We start from the raw sequence: 20786 nt of genomic DNA on the forward strand, positions 1-20786 counted from the left end.
GTATATCTTTTGAATTTTCTTTAGACTGTTTTTTGTTATTATTTTGGATTTTCCTTATTCTTTAGCAAAGAGATACTTTCCTGCTTAAGTGAGGGGTGGGCAGAATGGAATGAAGTTATTTCCCAAAAGTTTATTCTTGGATATGCTAACATTGAAGTAAAACAAGTGCTTAGGAAAAAGAGGATCATTGATAATACAGCTATATTCCCATGGATTTCACTAATCCAGGCTACTCTGATATACTGTACTGTTGCCATTGATAATCATGAGTAGGCTGTATCTTCTTTAAATGCTCTGCTTTCTGAATAATCATATGACATTCCATGATTTTTATAAAGTATAATAATACAAAAATGTTGGTTATTTCAGGAGCTCAGTTTTGTGTAATTTCTAATAAACTGTGTAATTTGTACTACAAACATCAATCTTTACCATGTGTGGTATATTAAGCTTATATAGGACACATCTTATATTCCTTAATAAGTTCAATTAAGTAATACTTTGTATCGGTTCATCAAAATAAATTCAATGCAAAATAACTGAATATAAAACGAAATTACCAGATGATTATCAAATTATCAAATTAACAAAACTCGTCAAGTCTTGAAATTCAGGAGGAAAAAAGTATGTGCATATATATATATGTATATATGTATATATCATCATTCCATTGCTGCCTTAGTATCAAAATTTCTAGAACTGAGTCAAAATAGGAATGGTTATAAAATATTAACACTTAAGAGTGATGCTTAGTGCTATGTGCCTGGATTTAACGATATTAACAGACGTCTGCACAGTCTGCACAGTTAAATCCTCCTACATCCTGGTGAAGATGTGCCCTTTGGTGTCAAATTTGCTTGACAATATTTTCTGGGACTCAGAAAGGTGAAATTTCCTACAGGGGTGCAAGATTAATGGCTAGAAGAACAGTATTGTCACAGACATCACAAAGTGTTTTTAAAAAGTCAAAGGGGATTTAATCTTATACACATTTCCTGTTAGTGAACAAAGAGATTAGTAGCTTTTGGACACATGAGAGGAAAAGAGACACATGCTTGTGTTAAATTTTGTTTTACTGCTTCCCTATTTCTCCTACTCATATTACACTCTGAAACAGTCATTCCTATATGTTGCTAAAATTAAAATGCTATTAAAATGCAAGCAGAATGGTAATACACACATGTGCAAGCACACACATACACACACACACACACACACACACACACAACTCCAACTTAAATCAGTTCCTGGATATATTGCAACTTATACAATATATACATATTTGTTACCCAATAGTCTCCAGAAGAGCAACTAAACAAATTTTATAACACAGAAAAATAAATATACACCCTGTATTGTACTTGTTCTTGATCAAGCAACATGTTTATACACTAGATTCTATAACTTAACGCTGTGTAACAGCCTTTTAAAATTACAAAAAAAGATACCTATGAAGAAATAATCTAATCATATTGCTCTTCAATACACTTATGTAGACAATTAAGACTTGAAGTAAACTTCAGTAAGCTGCAGCTTTTGTTAGCCCACAAATGGCTATAAAACTTTTCCTTTCAAGTAGATCCCTGGAAGTTTTGAAAGAGGCTACCTTAATTCAGTCTATAAAGGTGCTATGTATTTATATATTTCATGTACAAAATTTTATAGAAGTAGCAAGAAGCATTTTGTTGTTGTAAGATGATGTTGAACTTCATGTTTTTTTTTTAATGTAGGTATATTTGCTTCATGAAACATGAAGACACTGGGAGGAAGATATGAAGATTTTAGTAAAACAATGATTACAAATTCTGTAGCTGAGACAAATGCTCTCCTAATGTTTAGAAATCACTGTTTTCCCTTTTCTCCTTTTTTGTTAAGATAAATCTCAGGGCTGTTTACAAAGTGCAGAATTGTTCGCTTGAGGAAGTGACATTAACATGAAGTTACAATGGCACCATCCCATTTACCAGCTGCACCTTCATTTCTTGAAGGCTGTTCATGATCTTCTTCTGGTGACCGACAAGAGTCACTCCGAGCCGTCTCAAATCCCTGCATGAAGAAAGCACACATTGGATGTATGTATTGATTCGGTTTGCAGCACACCTCAATATTTCACGCTGGCAAAGGGACAGATATATTGCAGAAACTCGTTAGAGTACAGTCCCAATTTAAGCATACAGGGTCCAATTTTCAAGATAGGCTCTAAAATTTTACCTGAAAAATCTGTTGGCAGTCAAGTATATATTTATAACAGGGAGTGATATAATACATATTTTGTGGACGTCATCATTTTAGTGGCACAGAGTGGTGAAAAACAAATTTGGCCATGTTTGCCAATAAATATTTAAGTTACAGTGTACACCTTCATTGGAGAGTTTTGAAAATGTGGACCTATAATATTCACAAGCATTTTTATTTTGCTAAAAGAAGCATGAAATATACTTTTAAAATTTTACCACTCTGCAGTTGAAAGACAAAGTTTTAAGATGACAGTTGTTTTGTATAACATATCTTTAGGGGATGATCATCATTACCTTGCTCTTATAACAATATTTTATGTCATTTTTTACTGTGGACCTGAAGTATCAGAGCTTTTTTCCTTTACGAAATAACATCTAGGATCTATTGGCATTGAGAGCATTCTGAAGATGACATGCTTGCAGAAAGTCTTTTCAATCTTTTGTGCATTTTTTGAAAAGAAACTTATTATTCAAAAAAATTACAAATGTTTTGACTTCTGAACTGACTTAACATTTTATGGAGCTTAAGACAAGTCCCCCTGGTTTTTAAATGTTCTTTTATAGGATATTTAAGGATGCTATTCTCCTACAGTATGTATTCGTCAGATACGTTTTTGGCAAATGATAAGCATTAATATCAGAACAAGATGAGCATTAACATTCAAGATCCTAAATGACAAAGATGTTTACAATGTTAGATTTCTTCAGAGAATGATTTTATTGAACACATTATGCTAAAAGTAGAATATTTTTGTATTCAGTAAGTATATCAATTTTGAATTTTCTTAGAATTCTATAGAATTAGGTATAATGTTGGATTAGTACAGGTAAAAATTGAATAGTTTCAGATAAAGAAATCTCTTAATTATCAGAGAGTAGAAATTAAATAAAAGTATATCTAGGGTCCATGTGTATTAGCACAGGAAATAATGGTTTACTGAAATAATATTTTGGTTTTTCTGCTTTCTGGTTTCTTGACTTCTTATAAGTTTTAAAAAATAACAAGTAGCTACAAAAAAACTATTGGTATTTGTAATAGAAACATACTTCTTTCTTAGAATGTGAGTATTAAACAGTAAACTTGGAATTTATAACTACAAGATACCAGAATTCAATATAAAAATAATAATGTAGACATGCTATGGAAGACAATCATCAGCAAAACTGAAAAATCAGTAAAAATTCACTTTGAAACAAAATCACTATTATTAGTAATGAAATAGACTATCAAATAGCTAATCACAGATCCAAGTAAGAGTAAAAAAGACTTCATTTTAATCTGCTCTCTTTTCAATTAAATGAGAGTTTCTCCGCCTTGGCCCTGTTAACATTATAGGGTGGATACATCTTTGTTGTAGGGAGGTGTCCTGCACATTGTAGGATATTGAGCAGCATCTCTCGCCTTCACCCACTAGATAACAGAAGCATCTGCACCACAACCAGCCCTTTGTTCTGACAAGACAAAATGTCTTCAGACATTGCCAAATGTCCCCTGTGTGGCAAAACCTCCCCGGCTAGAGCACACCTGCACTCAATATAAAAAGTAACAGCTGACACTTAATAGACATCTCCTTCCTCTATGCAGGGAAAATATATAACCCTATGACAAATGTTTTTAAAATTTTCTGTTACAGATGAGGAAACAAACGGTTAGAGAATTTAAACCACTTGGCTGGTTTTAAAAAAAAAAAAAAAAAAAAAAAAACAGTGGTTAACAGAGTTAGGACTAAAATGAGGTACCTGACGCTAAAGTCCATACTCTTAATTTCTCATTATTCTGAGATATGATTGTGAGAAAAGGCCTTCAAACTACATGCAACAATTTATTCACCTGTAGAATGAAAACTCTGTAAATATATCATCAAATATACAAAAATTTGAAGAAAGATATCTAATGAAGGGAACTAAACACATACATCTTTGACTGAGGCTACAGTAACCAAATCTATATTTCATGGCAGTTTCAGATATAGGCTAATTTATATTCTCTTGTTTCCACTTACAACTTATGAATCATTAAGAATTATGTAGATGTGGGTATTTGTGGGTTTTCACTAGCAAACTTTGGACCATACCCAGGAGAAAAAAGAAACATAAAATGTTAAATTTCTTAACCTGAAAACAATCAGTCTCTACTAGAGAATTTAATTAGGATAAGAAATGAAGTTTTAAAATAAGGGAGTTATGTGTTTTATCATATGCTTTATAAACCCAAAGGTAATACTGCTGGATCCAGGTTGGGATTGTACACTTAAATTGTACAATTCATGACTGTTATACTAATTAGTAGGAATGAGCTTTTGAGAATAACCATTACAGTTTATTCTGAGTGACCTGAAAAAATAATTCATAGGTTTCATCTCAAACAACGTGGACTTTTTACATACAAAAGCAAAACTTGAATTTGAAGTGTGTGTGTGTGTATGTCTGTTCCATATTACAAGTCTCAGCTGTTTTTGCCTAAGAAAAATGAAATCACTAGTTTGACTCATTTTTTTTCTACTGCCTTAACTTGTTATAGTAAATGTAAATATAATTTAATTCTCTTGAAATGACTTGACTGCAAGAAAAACTCTTTGTCAGTGTTTGGGAATTTAAATTTTTCATGATATCTATATCATGGTAAAGAATGAATGTTTTGAAGAATTGCATTTGGTTTATAAATGTAGGTACAGAGTTCATTGGAGTTGTGTTCATTGGAAAATGAAATCTCTACTTCTTCAGAACACTTCTTACATGTAGATTTTAAGTTAACATTTGCTTTAATTTTTCCAGTGAACTAAGCGTAAAATTTTATTTCAAGATCAATTTACTATCTGATTATCTCCTAAGATGCATGTGGAAGGTAAGACCACTGAAATTCTCTTTCTCCCACTCTTTTTTCCTTTCTTTCTCCTTTCCACTTCTTCCCATCCCCATCTCCCCATGGGAGAAATGGAGTCATAACACTGCCATAAATGATGTGTGTCTTTAATAGCATAATGTTTATTTTCTTTAAATCTGACCTGTCATTTCAAAACCTGGCAAATTATTGTGCAGAGATAGAAAATACCATGATTATAATGCATGCAATGTACATATACCTTTATACAATGTGATTTTCAGTGAAAGAGAAATAAGATTATTTATGCAAGTTAAAATTGTTCTCAGTAGCAAATTAGTTTCTTTGAAAATATCTTTTAATATTTTCAATGGTACTATACAAGAAAATTAAGATGGTATTAGAAAAGGTCTAATTAGTAAAGGTTAAATAACTTTGTTCCAATATTGGTAATGCATTAAAGCGTATTCTTTTAAGTCGTTTTGTCTCACACATTTACTGTTTTCGACAATTCCTGTTTTACTACCTAAAGCATATGGTCAAATTAGCAGTAATAATTATAGGAATTTGATAGAAATAAAATAAAATATTTTACATTTTTTGAAGACATTGCTGCTCTATTTGCAATGATTTTTGAAAAAAATTGGAAATGGTGCAAGATATGCTATTTTTGCATTGTACTTTTCTAAGTAGGAAATGTTATAGCTAGGCAAAATTTTAAATGTGTTCCCTTTATAAATATTATACTTATTTTATCATGACCATATGTAATCTTAGGTAATACCCAAAGTCAGTGCTAATGATGATAAATTATATTTCAGCATAGGTTTATGAATGAAAACATGATAATAGTATTGTAACGTAAAAGATATTTTGATTTTGTTGACAAAAATGATTAGTTTTAGAAAACCTGCAACTATAATGAATTGCCATTGTTGAGATTACATTCCATTATTTTTTCAAACATTATTCCATAATATTAAACAATGGAAAAACATTAATTTTATGATGCTAGGATGGCAGAAAGAAAAATAGAGAATAACAAGAGGTGTCTAGTTGATGCTGGAGCCAACTCTTGATTATTCAGGCTTAAATTCATCCATCTGTGGATGATTCATTCCCTTGCTCCTTCTTCTCCCTTCTGCTTTACACACTTTTTAGTCATATCACTGGTACTTAGCCCCACCAACATTGGCTGGATAGGAGAAGGGAGAAGAGAGATTAATAAATATTCACTAAACTTCAGTATTTAATGCTTTTGTCAAAGTTCTATCATGCAGTTGTAGGTTTGTCATTTTTTGATTAACTTAGGAGAATCCGGATAATCATTTATATAGATACGGTATAAGATAAATATATTTATATTTGGCAAGAGGAGGTTTAACCATGAACTGTTAAAGGTTTAAAAGGATGGGACATTGTGAAGGCTGGACTTGTAGTTTAAGTTTAATTAAGTAAAATATAGAGGATAGTAAGTCCTCTTATGTATACTTTAAGTGTATAATAAATCATGCATAATGACTTTAATGGTAAATTAATAAATCTATTTGAATTAGCCTGTACAGATTTTGGCTCTAGATTTAGAAAACTTTCATTTTAATAGTTTAGTATTCCATTCTATTCACTGATAATAACAGGACCTCTTTTCTTTATACACAATTGGTATAACATTTAAATTCATTGGATTTTGCTCATTTTCTGAATAACCAAAAGTTGACAGTATCAGTCTGAATGTTTAAAAAGTAGCTGTGATTCTGTCCTTAACTGAAATCTTTGGGTTCAGTTTTCAACTCACCTCTAGCTCCCAATTCCCTCTATTTACAGTAACTCACTGCACTTACACATGATAGTACAGTTTGCACCATGACTGCCGTAACAGTTGTTCTCATATGAATACTGTACACAGAATAGCCAGGTTTAGGCACAGAGAACAGCAGATAAAAACATTTAAGGTTGAAAGGCACTTTCATTAACATGCTTTGACCCTAAGACCTCTAAGTTCTTCATTTCCTTTCCATATTCAGCATACATGCATGTACTGTAAACAGTTCATCAACAAAAACAAAATTAAACCTTTATGAAGGAAATTCTTAAACCAAAGTATGTGGTTTTGAGAAATTATATTATTTTACTCTTCTTTTTCTAAACACATCATGAAAACAAATTTGATGTCATAAATTACAACACCTTTTTTTGGTATATGGCAGTTTGATCATTTGCTTTATATGAATTGATTTTAACAGTTTTTCTAAGTATTTATAACAGTTATGAATGCATTCCTTCATTCTCCGCTTCTATTATTCCCTGTAAATAACTCTAGGAATAACATTTTATTATTTTATTGTAGTATTATACAGGATTCATAAAATTAATATTTAGATATTGGGTGAAGACTATGTGTGAAAAATCATTATCAGGGAGTTTTGAGAGCTTGTCTTTGTCATTGGTTGATAATCCGAATTTCCTTTACCATTAGTCTTTAGCAATGACTTTTTTTTCTTTTTTTTTTTTTTTGGTGAAGGGAAAGCAAAATGCATAGATGGTCTTTTTTTTTTAATTTTTGACTCAAAATGTAACTGATTATTCTCTATTTTGTGAGTTTTTTTAACAATGTTTTGATAAATATGTTCTTATCAATTAGAAAAAAATACGGTGAAAAACACAGTAAACAAGAGAACATATATTTAAAGGTGCTGGACTCTCCCAAGTAATCAGCTTTACTAGAGTTAGAGACTGGGACTGCTGGCCGAATTCTTGATGAGAAATATATTAATGGTGATGGCCCCAGGAAGCAACTGACAAAAGGAGACCACCATTCTCTGAACGGCATGATGGTGGGAAGTACCCTAATTTTACCGTACTCTTCAAGTCAGAGTAAGTAAATTAAAAGACAACATATCTGAAAGCACTCAAGACAGCAAGAGGCAACAGGCTGCAGAAACATCATTATGACAAGACAGAAGAGGCTATTAGGTTTGAAAGAAAATATACAAAATGAAGAGAGTTTGTAGATAGAAGAACAGATAGGAAAATAAATGGAAAAGATTTAGAAAAAATCCTGAAACCATAATGCTAGCCCCAAAGATATAAAGCAAAACACAGGTAGTTAATGGAAAAAACCATTATTTGTGATTATAACTATTCTGTGAAGAGAGAGACAAAACTGTAGTGGATAGAACTGTATATATGAATATGTGCTATTGTAATAAAATAAGCGACACTATATAATGCAAATAATTTTATTATATATTTACAAGTAATCTGACATTGGGTAGAAGAAATACCTACAATATCATTTTAATATAAAATGACAAATGACTTCAATAAATTAAAATGACCATTTTTACTCAAAAATTAAATAGCAGTCATGTAAAAATAGCTTAAAATTATCAGTATTCTCTTTTAAATATAGCACAAATGAGTTTCTGGAGTGTCCAAAGAAATAATGGGCAAAGCATGGGTGTCATCAGGAGACAGGATGAGAATGGAATTCAGTAAATTAAGAAAACAGACTGAGTGGTTGTGATTTATCGGTATGAAGGAAGAGAATGCTGAGAATGTCACATTAACTGGTGATAAATGGTGGTACCCTGTTACCTTTTGTGGGGATGAGGAATGAATTCCGTGAATTAAAGAATGCCAGAGTAATAGAGATGGTGAGCCAGAGCTGCTCAGTGTTCACGTCATGTGAAGCAATGAAATAAGCACTGTGGTTTAGTGCTGTGGAATATTCTACCATTTTCTAACTCTTACAACAATATTTTAACCTTTGAATTTGCAGGTCATTTGAAATGAGTGATCATTATATTCACAGGTTAAAACATTATTAATATTAATGTAATCCAGATGGAACCACCGTAAGGACAGTTAATTTTCACAAATAACAATTAGGCTAAAATAACTACACATACAGAGTATAGAATAAAGTACAAACAACTTACAACCTTAAAGAATTTAAGAGTTAACTCTAGTGATTTTTATTTAATAAGATTTGATAATTTTATCCTAACCGTGCAAACAGAAAAGGGCACAATTGGTTCCACTGAGATTGTACCAAATAACAGATCAGAGGCAGGATCTAATACATCTTTAGATCGTAGGAATATAAGCTCCACCACTTAGAGGGTAAATGAGATTCCTGCCAGGAAAGCTTTGTTTAAGCTGTTGTAACCTTGGTATTCATCATAGAGAGCTGAAATTTAAGAATATGTTTTGTCCTTATGTAGGAAGGGAAACACCAATTGTGCTTACAGTTTGTTTGTTTTGTATTTACATTCATATAACATAGGTACCAGTATAAAAACTTGTCAAAAAAACATCTTTTTCACAACACAAAATACCAGTATTTTGCCAAGGAGCTGTTAATCCAATTATTCAAATACTCAAACGCTATTTGTTTGAAGCAAAGAAGCAAAGATACTGGCCACATGTAGCATTAACCATGCAGTTGTTAACAATACAGTCTAAAAAAGATGAGGCTTCTTTGAGAGCTGCCACACATGGACAAAGGTTAACTGAATTCCCTTGACCTCATCCACATTGGTTTCTGAATAATTTTTCTCGCCCCAGCAATTATGTAAAAATTATCAGAAAAATTACTCACTCCAAGGTCACCTGAGCCACAGCGTCCATTGAACTGTATCCATTTTCCATGAAAATCTCTGTATACCGGCCCATCTTGATTGCTTCTAGCCATTCACCTACTGATCTGTAGGCCCCAGATCCTAGTGGGCTATGTTCTGCCAATAAATTAGATACTCTAAAACACATAAAACATAGAAATCAGAAGTAATACTTTAATATTTTTGTAACATAATTTGCTGCAATGTTAACTCATACTCAATTCAATGGATCTTTGGCTCTATATTTATAGAAAAAATGTGCAAATGCTAATATGAAAGAAAATAATTCAAAATTCAGGAGAACATAAAATCAGTCCATTGATATTTTTATCTGTAATTAAAGATGACTTATGATAGGTTACTAAGTAAATTTTCTGTAAAACAAAACAACAGGTAAAAACTTCATGGAGTATTGATAGGAGAACACAGAGAATTGTTAGGGTAATGAAACTACTCAGTATGATACTATAATGGTGGATACATGTTATTTACACATTCGTCCAAGCCCATAAAATGTACACCACCAAGAGTGAACCCTAATGTCAACTCTGGACCTTGAGTGATAATGATGTGTCAGTGCAGCTTCATCAGTGGTATTAAATATGCCACTCTGGTGGCTGATTCTGATAATGGAGCGGGGGAGGGCTCTACTTGTGTGGTGGCAGGGGGAGATCTCTGTACCTTCTGCACAATTTTGTTGTAAACCTAAAACTGCTCAAAAAATTCAGTCAACTAAAAAAATTTCATGTAGTGATTTAGATATATTTATTTCATAATGTTTTTTGTTGTTGTTTGAGACAGAGTCTTGTTCTCTTGCCTGGGCGTCATTGTAGCTCATGGAAACCTCAAACTCCTGGGCTCAAGCAATCCTCCTGCCTCAGCCTCCTGAGTAGCTGGGAGTACAGGCACATGCCACTATGTCCAGGTAATTTTTCTATTTTTTTCTAGACACAGGGTCTCACTATATTGCTCAAGCTGGTCTCCAACACCTAGCCTCAAGAGATCTTACCACAGCCCCCCAAAATGCTAGGATTACAGGCATGAGCCACCATGCCTGGCCCCTACTACTGTTTTGTTTTTAAAATATTAGAGAAAATATTATCAGATATAGATATGCAGGATAATTTGTGCAAAGCCAGTTGTTTCTAGACTTTTCTAGAGGAACTCACACTCATTTTAAAATGTTAATTTTTCAGGAAGTCCAGAAGTTATTTATTCTTTATTTTCTGCTCTTACAAAGGGTGCTTGTTAATTTACCTAAGAGTGAGAACCTGGAGAACAAAATGTAACCCCAAATATATAAGAAAACTTAATAGAATCAACTAAGCCATGAGATGCTCTTAGTAACACTAATTTCATAATGAAATTAATAATAATGATGATGATAATGATGATTTCTAGAAATGTATCCTAAGGAAATAATCAGGGAAAATGGTAAAAGATACCTAAACATCAAAAATAATTTGCATGCCCATCAACGAGAGTTTACTTAAGTAAATTTCAGCCATAAGATATGAGACATAAATACATTTTTTTCTACTCATATTCTCTGCACTTTCTCACATTGCGTTTACACTTTAATCTATGTGAGTGTAGTTCCTTAAAAACTAATTCTATAAAAATTCTTCTCATTGAGGCTAGCAATGACCTCTCTTTTGCCAAAATCCGTGAACATTTTTCCATCTGTAAGACGAGTAATCTCTCAGAAACATTCAGCCACCACGACTACCAACTTTCTCTCGAAATGCCACTCGATATCAACATTTTAAAATCACTATTATCTCTTTTTTGGCTACCGTGACATTGTGTGTTACTGGATTCTCCTCAGTGTCCTTTGCCTACTACTCCTCCTTATCCTGATGTTAAAAGTTGGAGGGAGCCCGGACTTGGCCTTATATCTTTTCTACTCAAGTTGTAACCCCACTCGTGCAATTTTACTCACTTTCATGTCTTCAGATACCATCTGTTTTTCTCAAATTTTTATCTGCGAACTGTCTCGTATGTTTCCATATGCCTACTTTGTGCCTCTAAATTTCTCATGAGAATATCACCCCAGCATGCCCCAAACCACACTCCTCATCTTCTCCACATCCACGTCCTCCTAACGTCCTCCCCATTATAGTTTATGATTCAATAGCCCACCTCTTCCTTGTCCTCATTCTCCTCCCAATCTATCATTGTGCATACTGTCCAATCTACTGCCAATATCTTGCACAACCGACCATTTCTATCTCATTTATTCCCACCTTATTTCAAGACATCGTCATGCCTCTCCTGCACAAAAAATGTAGCCTCTTAGTTATCCTCTTGAATTCTACTCTCACTGTCCACTCAAAAACCAAACACACATTTTTTTGATGTTTTTATTTTGTTCAATGTCTCTCTCCCCCAACAGTGTGTTAGCTCCACAAAAGCAGATGCCAAGGTCTATTTGCTTAATGCTGTATCCTCAGCACCTAGCCTACAGCATGCCACATGGTAGAAGGGTGAATGTTGGTTAGGTGAATAAATGAATGTATTGGTGTGATATGCAGCTATTAAACAAGAATTGTTGTGTTACAGTCTGAGTTTCACGCCGAAAAATCAGTAATCTGCCATTCTGCTAATGTAAACTTGCTTGCTCCTGCTTTCTACCCCCAACATAGAAATTCCTAAGTGACTACAACACCCATGTTCTGCGTAAAATGATTACAGCCCCCACATTTTGCGTGAAGCTATTACAACACTCACATTTTGCGTGAGTGTTGGCCCAGTGCCCAAACTGCCCAGATCCTGTTACACCAAAGATAAGAAAATGACATAATGCCTACTCAAGGCTTTTTGTACATGTGCTTGCTCTGTCTTAGTAATTGTCCACCCACAAACTTACAATATAAAAACGTTCTGTTTCAAAGGCTCACGACTGCACTCTGTGCCGCCTTTTGGCGGTGCAGAGGGTAGTCGCTGGCCAGCTAATAAAGACTCCTGATTGGGCTCAATTCGGTCTTTAGGTGGTCATTTCTCGCATCTCAGACCATAACAGTTGGAGATAGAAATATAGGAGGAAACTGTTGGAGAATAGGATCTCAAAGTTGAAATTATGGAAGAGCTGCAATTTTTGATAATACCAAGAATTAGAATATAACCATGGGAAGGAGAGGCCAAGGTACATTTGAGAACAAAATCATTGAAGAAGAAAAATTCATGATATTGTGAGGTATCTGAATGTCATCTACATGGTTACTCAAGTCACGAACCAAGAACTAACACCTTCTAGAATCAGGATTTGCAGATGACTAAAGGAAAGGTAGCCAGAGGTATAGCTGGTCTTAAAGCTAAATCTGCTTAAACAAAACCTAGCAAGCTGAATCCTATATACTGCATGCAAGGATATATGGAAATGATTTGGAAAATTTTAAGTTTCTCTCCAGCTACAATGAAGATGCCAATATAAATTAATGCAATGGGGAACATTAAGAGTTTATTTGTACTTCCTTTCCTTATGTCCATTTGTGACAATGTAACATAATTCAAGCAAGTAGAAGAGAGAAAATGTTAATATTTTACGTGACAAAAATCAATTTAAAAGCAGATATCTAGGGAGAAACATAAGGAATAATTTCTAAAAAGACACATTCTCCAGTTGCTACAACAGAAAGTTAATGATGCCTGAACAGAGTTTGAAGATTCCATTCCTCATTTGTATTTAAAATGGCTTTTCATCTAGTAAACAAATGTTATGTCAGGATCATAGTACTTTTGTAACTTGATCAACAAATTGTTTCTCATTTAGTTCATGCTAAAAGGCAGCCAATGTAGTTACCAACATAACACTTTCTTGTAAACAAAAAATTCCTCAAATATGGTGAAAATAAAAATCTGGTAAATCTTCTAGTACAGAATCAAACTGATTTACTTTTTGAGCAGGTAATTATGTTTTTCAGGTAAAGAGAAAAGCATGCTTCACAAATATGCGACGTTATTTAAATGCATTCATGTGCTATTCAGAAAAGTAAAAAATATGCTCATTTACCCACATAAATTTTCTCCATGAGATTACTCATTTATCAGTGTTAAGTCTTGTTCAAACTGCACACTAAATGGTTAGGCAAATATCTGTATACAACTGGGTAAGAGCAACAGGGTCCCTAAAATTGTCAGTGTTCATAAATATGAACATGAAAAAATATTCACATTTAAATGACAGACACTAAAACATATTCTAAAGAAATCAGAGTAATTATTGGTAGATATCTCTGGTTTAAAATATATCAGTGATTAATTGGATTTTCCTGATGATCTTAAAATCTTATTTTCCCCATCTAAATCTGTCCTCCAAAACACATGAAAATACACACATTTCAGTGTATTTTTTTAATGTTACCAGAATACTGCTATAGTTCACATTTTTCTGAAATTGCCACGCTACACTATTAGAGTAGATATAGATGCTTTTAGTTTTAATTTAGTCACATATTTCATTCATTATAAGACAGTAACATTATGCAAAGACTATATTCAAATAAATGTGTCATATAAATTCCTAGATTAACATGTACAAGAAAGATTTCACTGATGACATTATTTGGGACATCAGTCTGAATTAGCTACCTTCTGGAAAGTTGCTCAGATCTGGCCTCGTACCTGCATGAAGCATTAACCAGGGTCTTCAAACTACTTGGGTTACGTATCAGCTTGTCCAGCATGTTGACTATTTCATCAAACTTGGGCCTGCTATTTCGGTCTTTCTGCCAGCAATCCAGCATTAATTGGTAGAGAGCAGCAGGACAGTCCATGGGGCTCGGCAGACGGTAGCCTTCCTCTACTGCTTTAATCACCTGTGTAAAGCAAAACAGAACAAGCCCCCCAGAACCACAAAGTTAGTATAGAAGAGCTTGAGAAATGTTCCACTGTCCAATTTTCATCCTTTCTTATTTTTACTCTTGTAGTAACATCCAGCATCACTAGCTTTAAAATCCATGATTACTTCTATTTGATGCAAAATAAAACAACATAAAAGAAAAATACTATCATAATATAAAAAGATAAGCTTTCTTCACATATCACAAATAAAATAAATGGTAATCATTTTTACCTAAAATCTTGATGACGGGTGATTTGTAAAATTAATTGACATAAAAATATACAGTTCATGTTTTATTTATGTTTGCATTCAGGAATCAAATAGAGATTAAATTTTCTACTGATTTCTCTGAAAAGTTAATGTCTTTTCAATGAAAAAGTATGTGCACAGCCACAATTTTTTAAAGTAATAGAACTGCAATTTTACTTCAAGAGAGACTTTTGGATGGTAAATGATGGATAAGTCAAAGGCTAAATTACCATAACTGTCTCATGTATCATTTAATAATGTCAAGGTCTGACTGTTTATTATCATCTGCTGATTTCTGTCAGGAATATGGAATGACTCTCTAGTAGCACAGGAATTACAAACATCCCTGATTTTAAATGTAACCACACATATGAGTATCAGTCTAATTGTGAGGTCATTTTATCACAAACATTTTTAAAGTTGCTGCTACCATTAAAATATCTAATTCCAGAAGATATTTGTTTATGCTACTGAAAATAATACAGGTTTTAATCAATTATTAAAATTCAAGTATTGATTGATGCCAAAACCAGTATTATTGAACATTTTTCTCAAAATCCTGTTGTGAATAGTTCTTTAACAATTAAACTTAATCATATTTTTTCCACAAAGAATTGAGATTTGATTTGATAAATGGAGAAAATGATTGGAATAGGAAATTTACAAAGATTTTTTATTTCTTTATTCCTTTTTATTTTTAATTAACATAATAATTTCACGTATTTATGGGATACAGAATGATATTTCCATGCATGTATACAATGCATAATGATCAAATCAGGGTAATTAGCATATCCATCACCTCAAACATTTATCATTCCTTTGTATTGTGAACACTCAAAATCCTCTCCTCTTTTTGAAAATATACAATAAATTATAATTAACCATATTTGCCCCGCAGTGCTGCAGAACACCAGAATTCATTTGTCCTATCTACTTGTAATTTTGTGTCCTTGAACCAATATCTCCCCTATCCTGTTTCCTCTTCCTAACCTCAGATACCCACAATTCTACTTCCATAAGCTCAAAAGATTTTTTTTCCCCAAAGATAACTCTTAAGAATGGGAAAGAAACCAGTCTCTCCATGAGAAAAGAAATGTCAGCTGAACAAATGCAGCAGCAGATGGAAAGAAGATGAAATGGTAGATTTAAGGGACATTTATGACATAGATGCAGAGAGGAGAGGAAAGTAGTTGAAGCCAAACAAATTCAAGCCTACCACACTGGATGGTTGTTTCTGTGAACATTAGGTAACACATTTACGAGGGTGGAAAATATTGTTAGGTATAATTTGGGACTTCTTGTGTTTGAGGTGAGTGGGGAACACCCAGATGGCAATTTGCAGGAAGCTGGCTAGAACACAGGAGACATTTGGACTGATAGCATAAATGTGAGGGTCATCAGCACTTGGTCACAGCTTGAAGTTGGTGTAATTTATATCACTCTGGGAAAAGCATATAATAAAGGTCCTGAGAAACACCAATAGTTAGGTATAGGCTGAGAAATAAAAATTACTCAAGGACTCTGAACAGAAATGGCCAGGGAAATAATAGGATGACTATGGGCAAAAGATCTCACTTACCACCTTAGTTAACTTACCTCAGAAACAATATAAGCAATGTAATATCTAACACAATAGAACACATAATGTAATTTCATAATTTCAACATATCAATAAAACAATAAAACAACACATAAACCAGAAATACCAACTAAAGGTTTACAAAAGAAAAAGAATAAAAATGTTAAAAAAATTTTGATAAAATATTTTCTCATCGGTGATCAAATAAATGAATATTTACAGAATAAAAATTACCATATGCACTCACAGGTTAATGGAAGTCCATTTATTTAGTAGTTTATTTATTATAAGACTCCCCATTGCTGATAAGAACAGTTGCTATTCCCTTCAATTATGTATATGTACCAAAATTTTTAAAAAGTCCTATTATAGTTTATGAAATATTTTCACTATGCAGTGAGAACAGTAATTCTTATTTAATTAAAACATGATTTATTTCATAATGTGCTTTTTTCCAAAGCTGCTAACAATTATTTCTATTTTCTCTTTAGCAGTTATTTAAAAAAAAATTCTTTCCTCCGCTGAGCAGCTTGTCTTTATATGTGACTATAAAGTGAAAAAAATAAATTGATTCATTAAAGTTATTTGATCTGTGAAGTTATCTGCAGAATCTATAACTTAATCAGTTTTATTTTCAAGTACATTGGTATTTGGAAATATAATGTTCTGTCTCTATGTTAACTTAGAACTTGGTCTGGGAAATTAGGTCATTGAATCTAATTCTAAATTCATCTTTAGAATTTATTTTAAAATAGGTTTGGAGGTATAAGTTTAGATTTTATATGCAGAAATTTTGAAATCATTTTTTTTCATTTTTAACTATTTTTTCCTCCATAGTTTTAGGAAGAAATGAATGACATTAATACTCTGGTGGTTTGTAAAATGCTGGAAATCTACCCAAATCTACCAAAGTGCAATTTACACTGTTCAATTTCCCATATAATTTATAATATACAGTCATAGGAGTCATAATCTCAATTGACTTCCTCATTTCTCTTACATTTGTTAATCTAGGTGGTTGAAGGAGCAAAGGAAAGAAAAAGGCAATCGGAAGTTTTACAGACAATCTGGCACCAGTTCAGATGTGGTATATCTAAAATCTTATTATAGGATATACATTTTCTTGGCATTGACATATAAATCAATAGTCTGAACACAGTTTAAAGAATACTGCCTCTCCTTCCAATTCCTAAAACCCCCACACTGAGCCTCCAATATAGCATTATTCATTTAGTGGCATGTTGACTCTGCTGGTCTCCTTCCATCATGTAAGGCTCACTGGGTTCACCTATTTAGGTACATATACCTACTTTTGGGTATAGTTTGATATTCCTGTTCACAAAAACTCAGCTAGCACTAGGAGTTTTGGAATGCTTGATCCACAAACATGGGATCCCACATAGCATGTTACCAGCCAGGGTATGCCCTTCACAATGAAGGATGTGTGGAGGATCACTTAACATCCTCAACAGGTTCTTGGAAACTGCAACTTTAAGCAGATCAACGTACAACAAAACCAGTTTTACCCTAGGCTAATTAATATAAACAAGAGTTAAGTTCCTATGGCATATTTTTGGTCACAAAAACATCACCAAACTTCTCACTAAAGACCAAAACATGTCTAAAATTAAACACTGAAGTAAATATGAGCTATACATACATTTTAAAAGGATTAATAAAAACAAGTAAGATAATTATTCCCCCGCTTATTAATTTTAGGGTCCCAGGAGACCAAAGCCTCTCCTGGCAGCTCACAGACCAAGGCAGGGACCAGCCCTGGACAGGACACCATCCCGTCTCAGGGCGTGTTCACACAGACCACATTCATTCAGACGGGGGCCATTTAGATGTGCCAACTCGCCTCCCATTCACATCTTTGAGATGTGTGAGGAAACCAAAGTACCCAAAGAAAACTCACGCAGACATGAGAAGAATGTGCAAACTACACACACTTTTTTTCTCAACAGCATCATAACAAAGTGATATTTAATAAAATGATGTTATTCCAGGACCTGTACTTCATGATGTGATAATAAATTTGTAACAACTGGCTCCCGTTAGAGGAAAAACAGATTTTTAACATTTGCAAATGTTTGTGGTACAAATACTCTTTCTGTGTCAATTGTAAGCTACCAACGTGGTCTCATCCGGGTAGAAAGTATGTTAGCTGCTATGAGATGGTTTCAGCACATAGCTACACATAGCTTAGCATCCAGAAGCAACTAGCATCACGGAATGCTGGAATGGTCTTTTAAAGGCACAGCTGCAGCAACATGTAGACAATGCTCCGAAAGGACTGGGTGCCCTTCTTCATGTATATATATTAAATCAGATTTCTATCGTGTGCTCCATTCCCAGTGAGTTTTGCCAGAAAGCACAGCAAAGGTTCCACTGAACTAACAGTTATGAAGTTACTTGTGCAAAAAGATCAGCAGAAGAGGAGTCCCCATGTTGGTGAGGACAATTGATACTGAGCAGCAAGAGGCAGTTAGACTGCTTTCTCAGAGTTGGGGCAGGGAGAAATACGTGTGAAACCACAAGAACAAGGGATTGGATCAGACCACTGGTTAAGCCACCACCACCTGCCAAGATCATAGGTGATGGGAATTCAGAATGGACAGTGAAAAAGACAGAGAACAAGGACTAGGTGAGATCCTGAGATTGAAGGTACAGAGGCTACAGTTCATCCAGCAACCTTTGTCTTCTGAGTTCTCCCTCAGGAACAAATGTTCACACAACCATGGAACAGATGCCATCTAAACCTATGTGGAGAAGTAGTCTGTGCTACAATGGGGATAGAACATGGCAACTATGAAAACTGGTCTCTCAGATCCTCACCTGCAGGGATGGTTATTGGCCCATGACCCTAACTGCTGTGTTCTAAAACCTTTCATGAAATTTTCACCAAGGCCATGTTCTATGCAGGTTATTCATGGGCAAATATTGAGCATGGCAGGGATAAGACAGGCCCATTTCCATGAGGTATGGGAAACCTCCTGTGACAGACAATGTTAGATTGGGGACTCACTGGAAGTAGAACTGAACTTCCTCTCAGTCACTTGCACCCAGTCAAACTTTCTTCCTTCCATCTCAACCATACCAAGGGACAGACTGGTGTCACAGTAGAATATCTCTCCCAGCTTCCTTTCATCTCTCTATGATTTTTCTTATAAATATGTCCCCCTAATAATACTCATGTGTATCTTATCACCTCTTGATACAGGCTTCTTGGAGAACCTAAACTAGCCCATGGATTATGCCATTGCCATGGGGACTATATGAGTATTATCTATATTCATCCTTACTATATATCTGCAAGATAAGAACTGTTATACACATTTTTACAGAGGAAACACTGAGGTTCCAAATACTTGGAAGGTTAAGTAATTGCCCACCTTTAACAGCTAAGAAGTGGGAATAGAATGGCCAAACCAATCGTAACCAAAAAGAACACATCGGGAGGCATCACTTACCAGACTTCAATCTACACTATAAGGATATAGTAACCAAAACAGCAGTACAAACATAGGGAAATAGACCAATGGAACAGAACACAGAGCCCATATATAAAACCATCTTCCTACAACCAACTGATCTACAAAGCAGACAACAACATGCACTAGGGAAAAGAAGCCCTATTCAATAAAGGGTGCTGGAAAAATTGGATAGCCACATGCAGAAGAATTAAACAGGACCCCTATCTCTCACCATTTGCAAAAATTAATTCAAGATGGATAAAAGTCTTAAATGTAAGGCACGAAACCATAAAAATTCTAGGAGAAAATGTAGGAAAAACTCTTCTAAATATTGGCCTAGGCAAAGAATTTATGACTAAGATCTCAAAAGCAATTATAGCAACAACAAAAATAAATAAATGGGACTTGATTAAATTTAAAAGCTTCTGCACATCAAAGGAAATAATCAACAGAGCAAATAGGCAACCTACAGAATGGGAGAAAATATTAGCAAACTATACATTCGATGAAGGGCTAATATCCAGAATCTACAAAGAACTCAAATCAACAAGAAAAAAGCAAACAATCCTGTTAAAAAGTGGGCAAAAGACATTAACAGATGCTTTTTAAAAGAAGAAAAACAAGTGGCCAAGAGAAATGTAAAAAAATGCTGAGCATCACTCATCATCTGGGAAATGCAAATCAAAACCACAATGAGATAACACCTTACCCTCTGTCAGAATGGCTCTTGTTAAAAAGTCCAAAAACAGTAGATGCTGGTGTGGATGCAGACAAAAAGGAACTCTTATATACTGTTGGTGGGACTGCAAATTAGTATAACCTCTATAGAAAACAGTATGGAGATTTCTCAAAGAACTAAAAGTAGACCTACCATTTGATCCAGCAATCCCACTGTTGCATGTCTACTCAAAGGAAAAGAAGTCATTTTATCAAAAAGACATCTTCACTCAAATGTT

At 33.9% G+C, this 20786-nt stretch overlaps 1 protein-coding gene across 3 annotated transcripts in view; it reads right to left on the reverse strand.

The window, feature by feature from the left end:
• Positions 1-514: 514 nt before the first annotated feature.
• Positions 515-20786, reverse strand: part of EPHA5 (EPH receptor A5) — a 263882-nt gene continuing 243610 nt past the window's right edge. For 2 of the 3 annotated variants that reach the window (XM_045531916.1, XM_045531915.1), the window contains 3 exons: positions 14304-14497; positions 9662-9817; positions 515-2046 (listed from right to left, as the gene is read on the reverse strand). In XM_045531916.1, the coding sequence (XP_045387872.1) occupies positions 1941-2046; positions 9662-9817; positions 14304-14497 (456 nt within the window). In that variant the 3' untranslated portion in view covers positions 515-1940. Of the gene's footprint in view, positions 2047-9496; positions 9818-14303; positions 14498-20786 lie in introns of those variants that run through there. The other variant, XM_045531917.1, reaches the window with a different exon arrangement.

The sequence above is a fragment of the Lemur catta genome, chromosome 19 (genome assembly GCF_020740605.2).
Source record: "Lemur catta isolate mLemCat1 chromosome 19, mLemCat1.pri, whole genome shotgun sequence".
NCBI lineage: Eukaryota > Metazoa > Chordata > Mammalia > Primates > Lemuridae > Lemur > Lemur catta.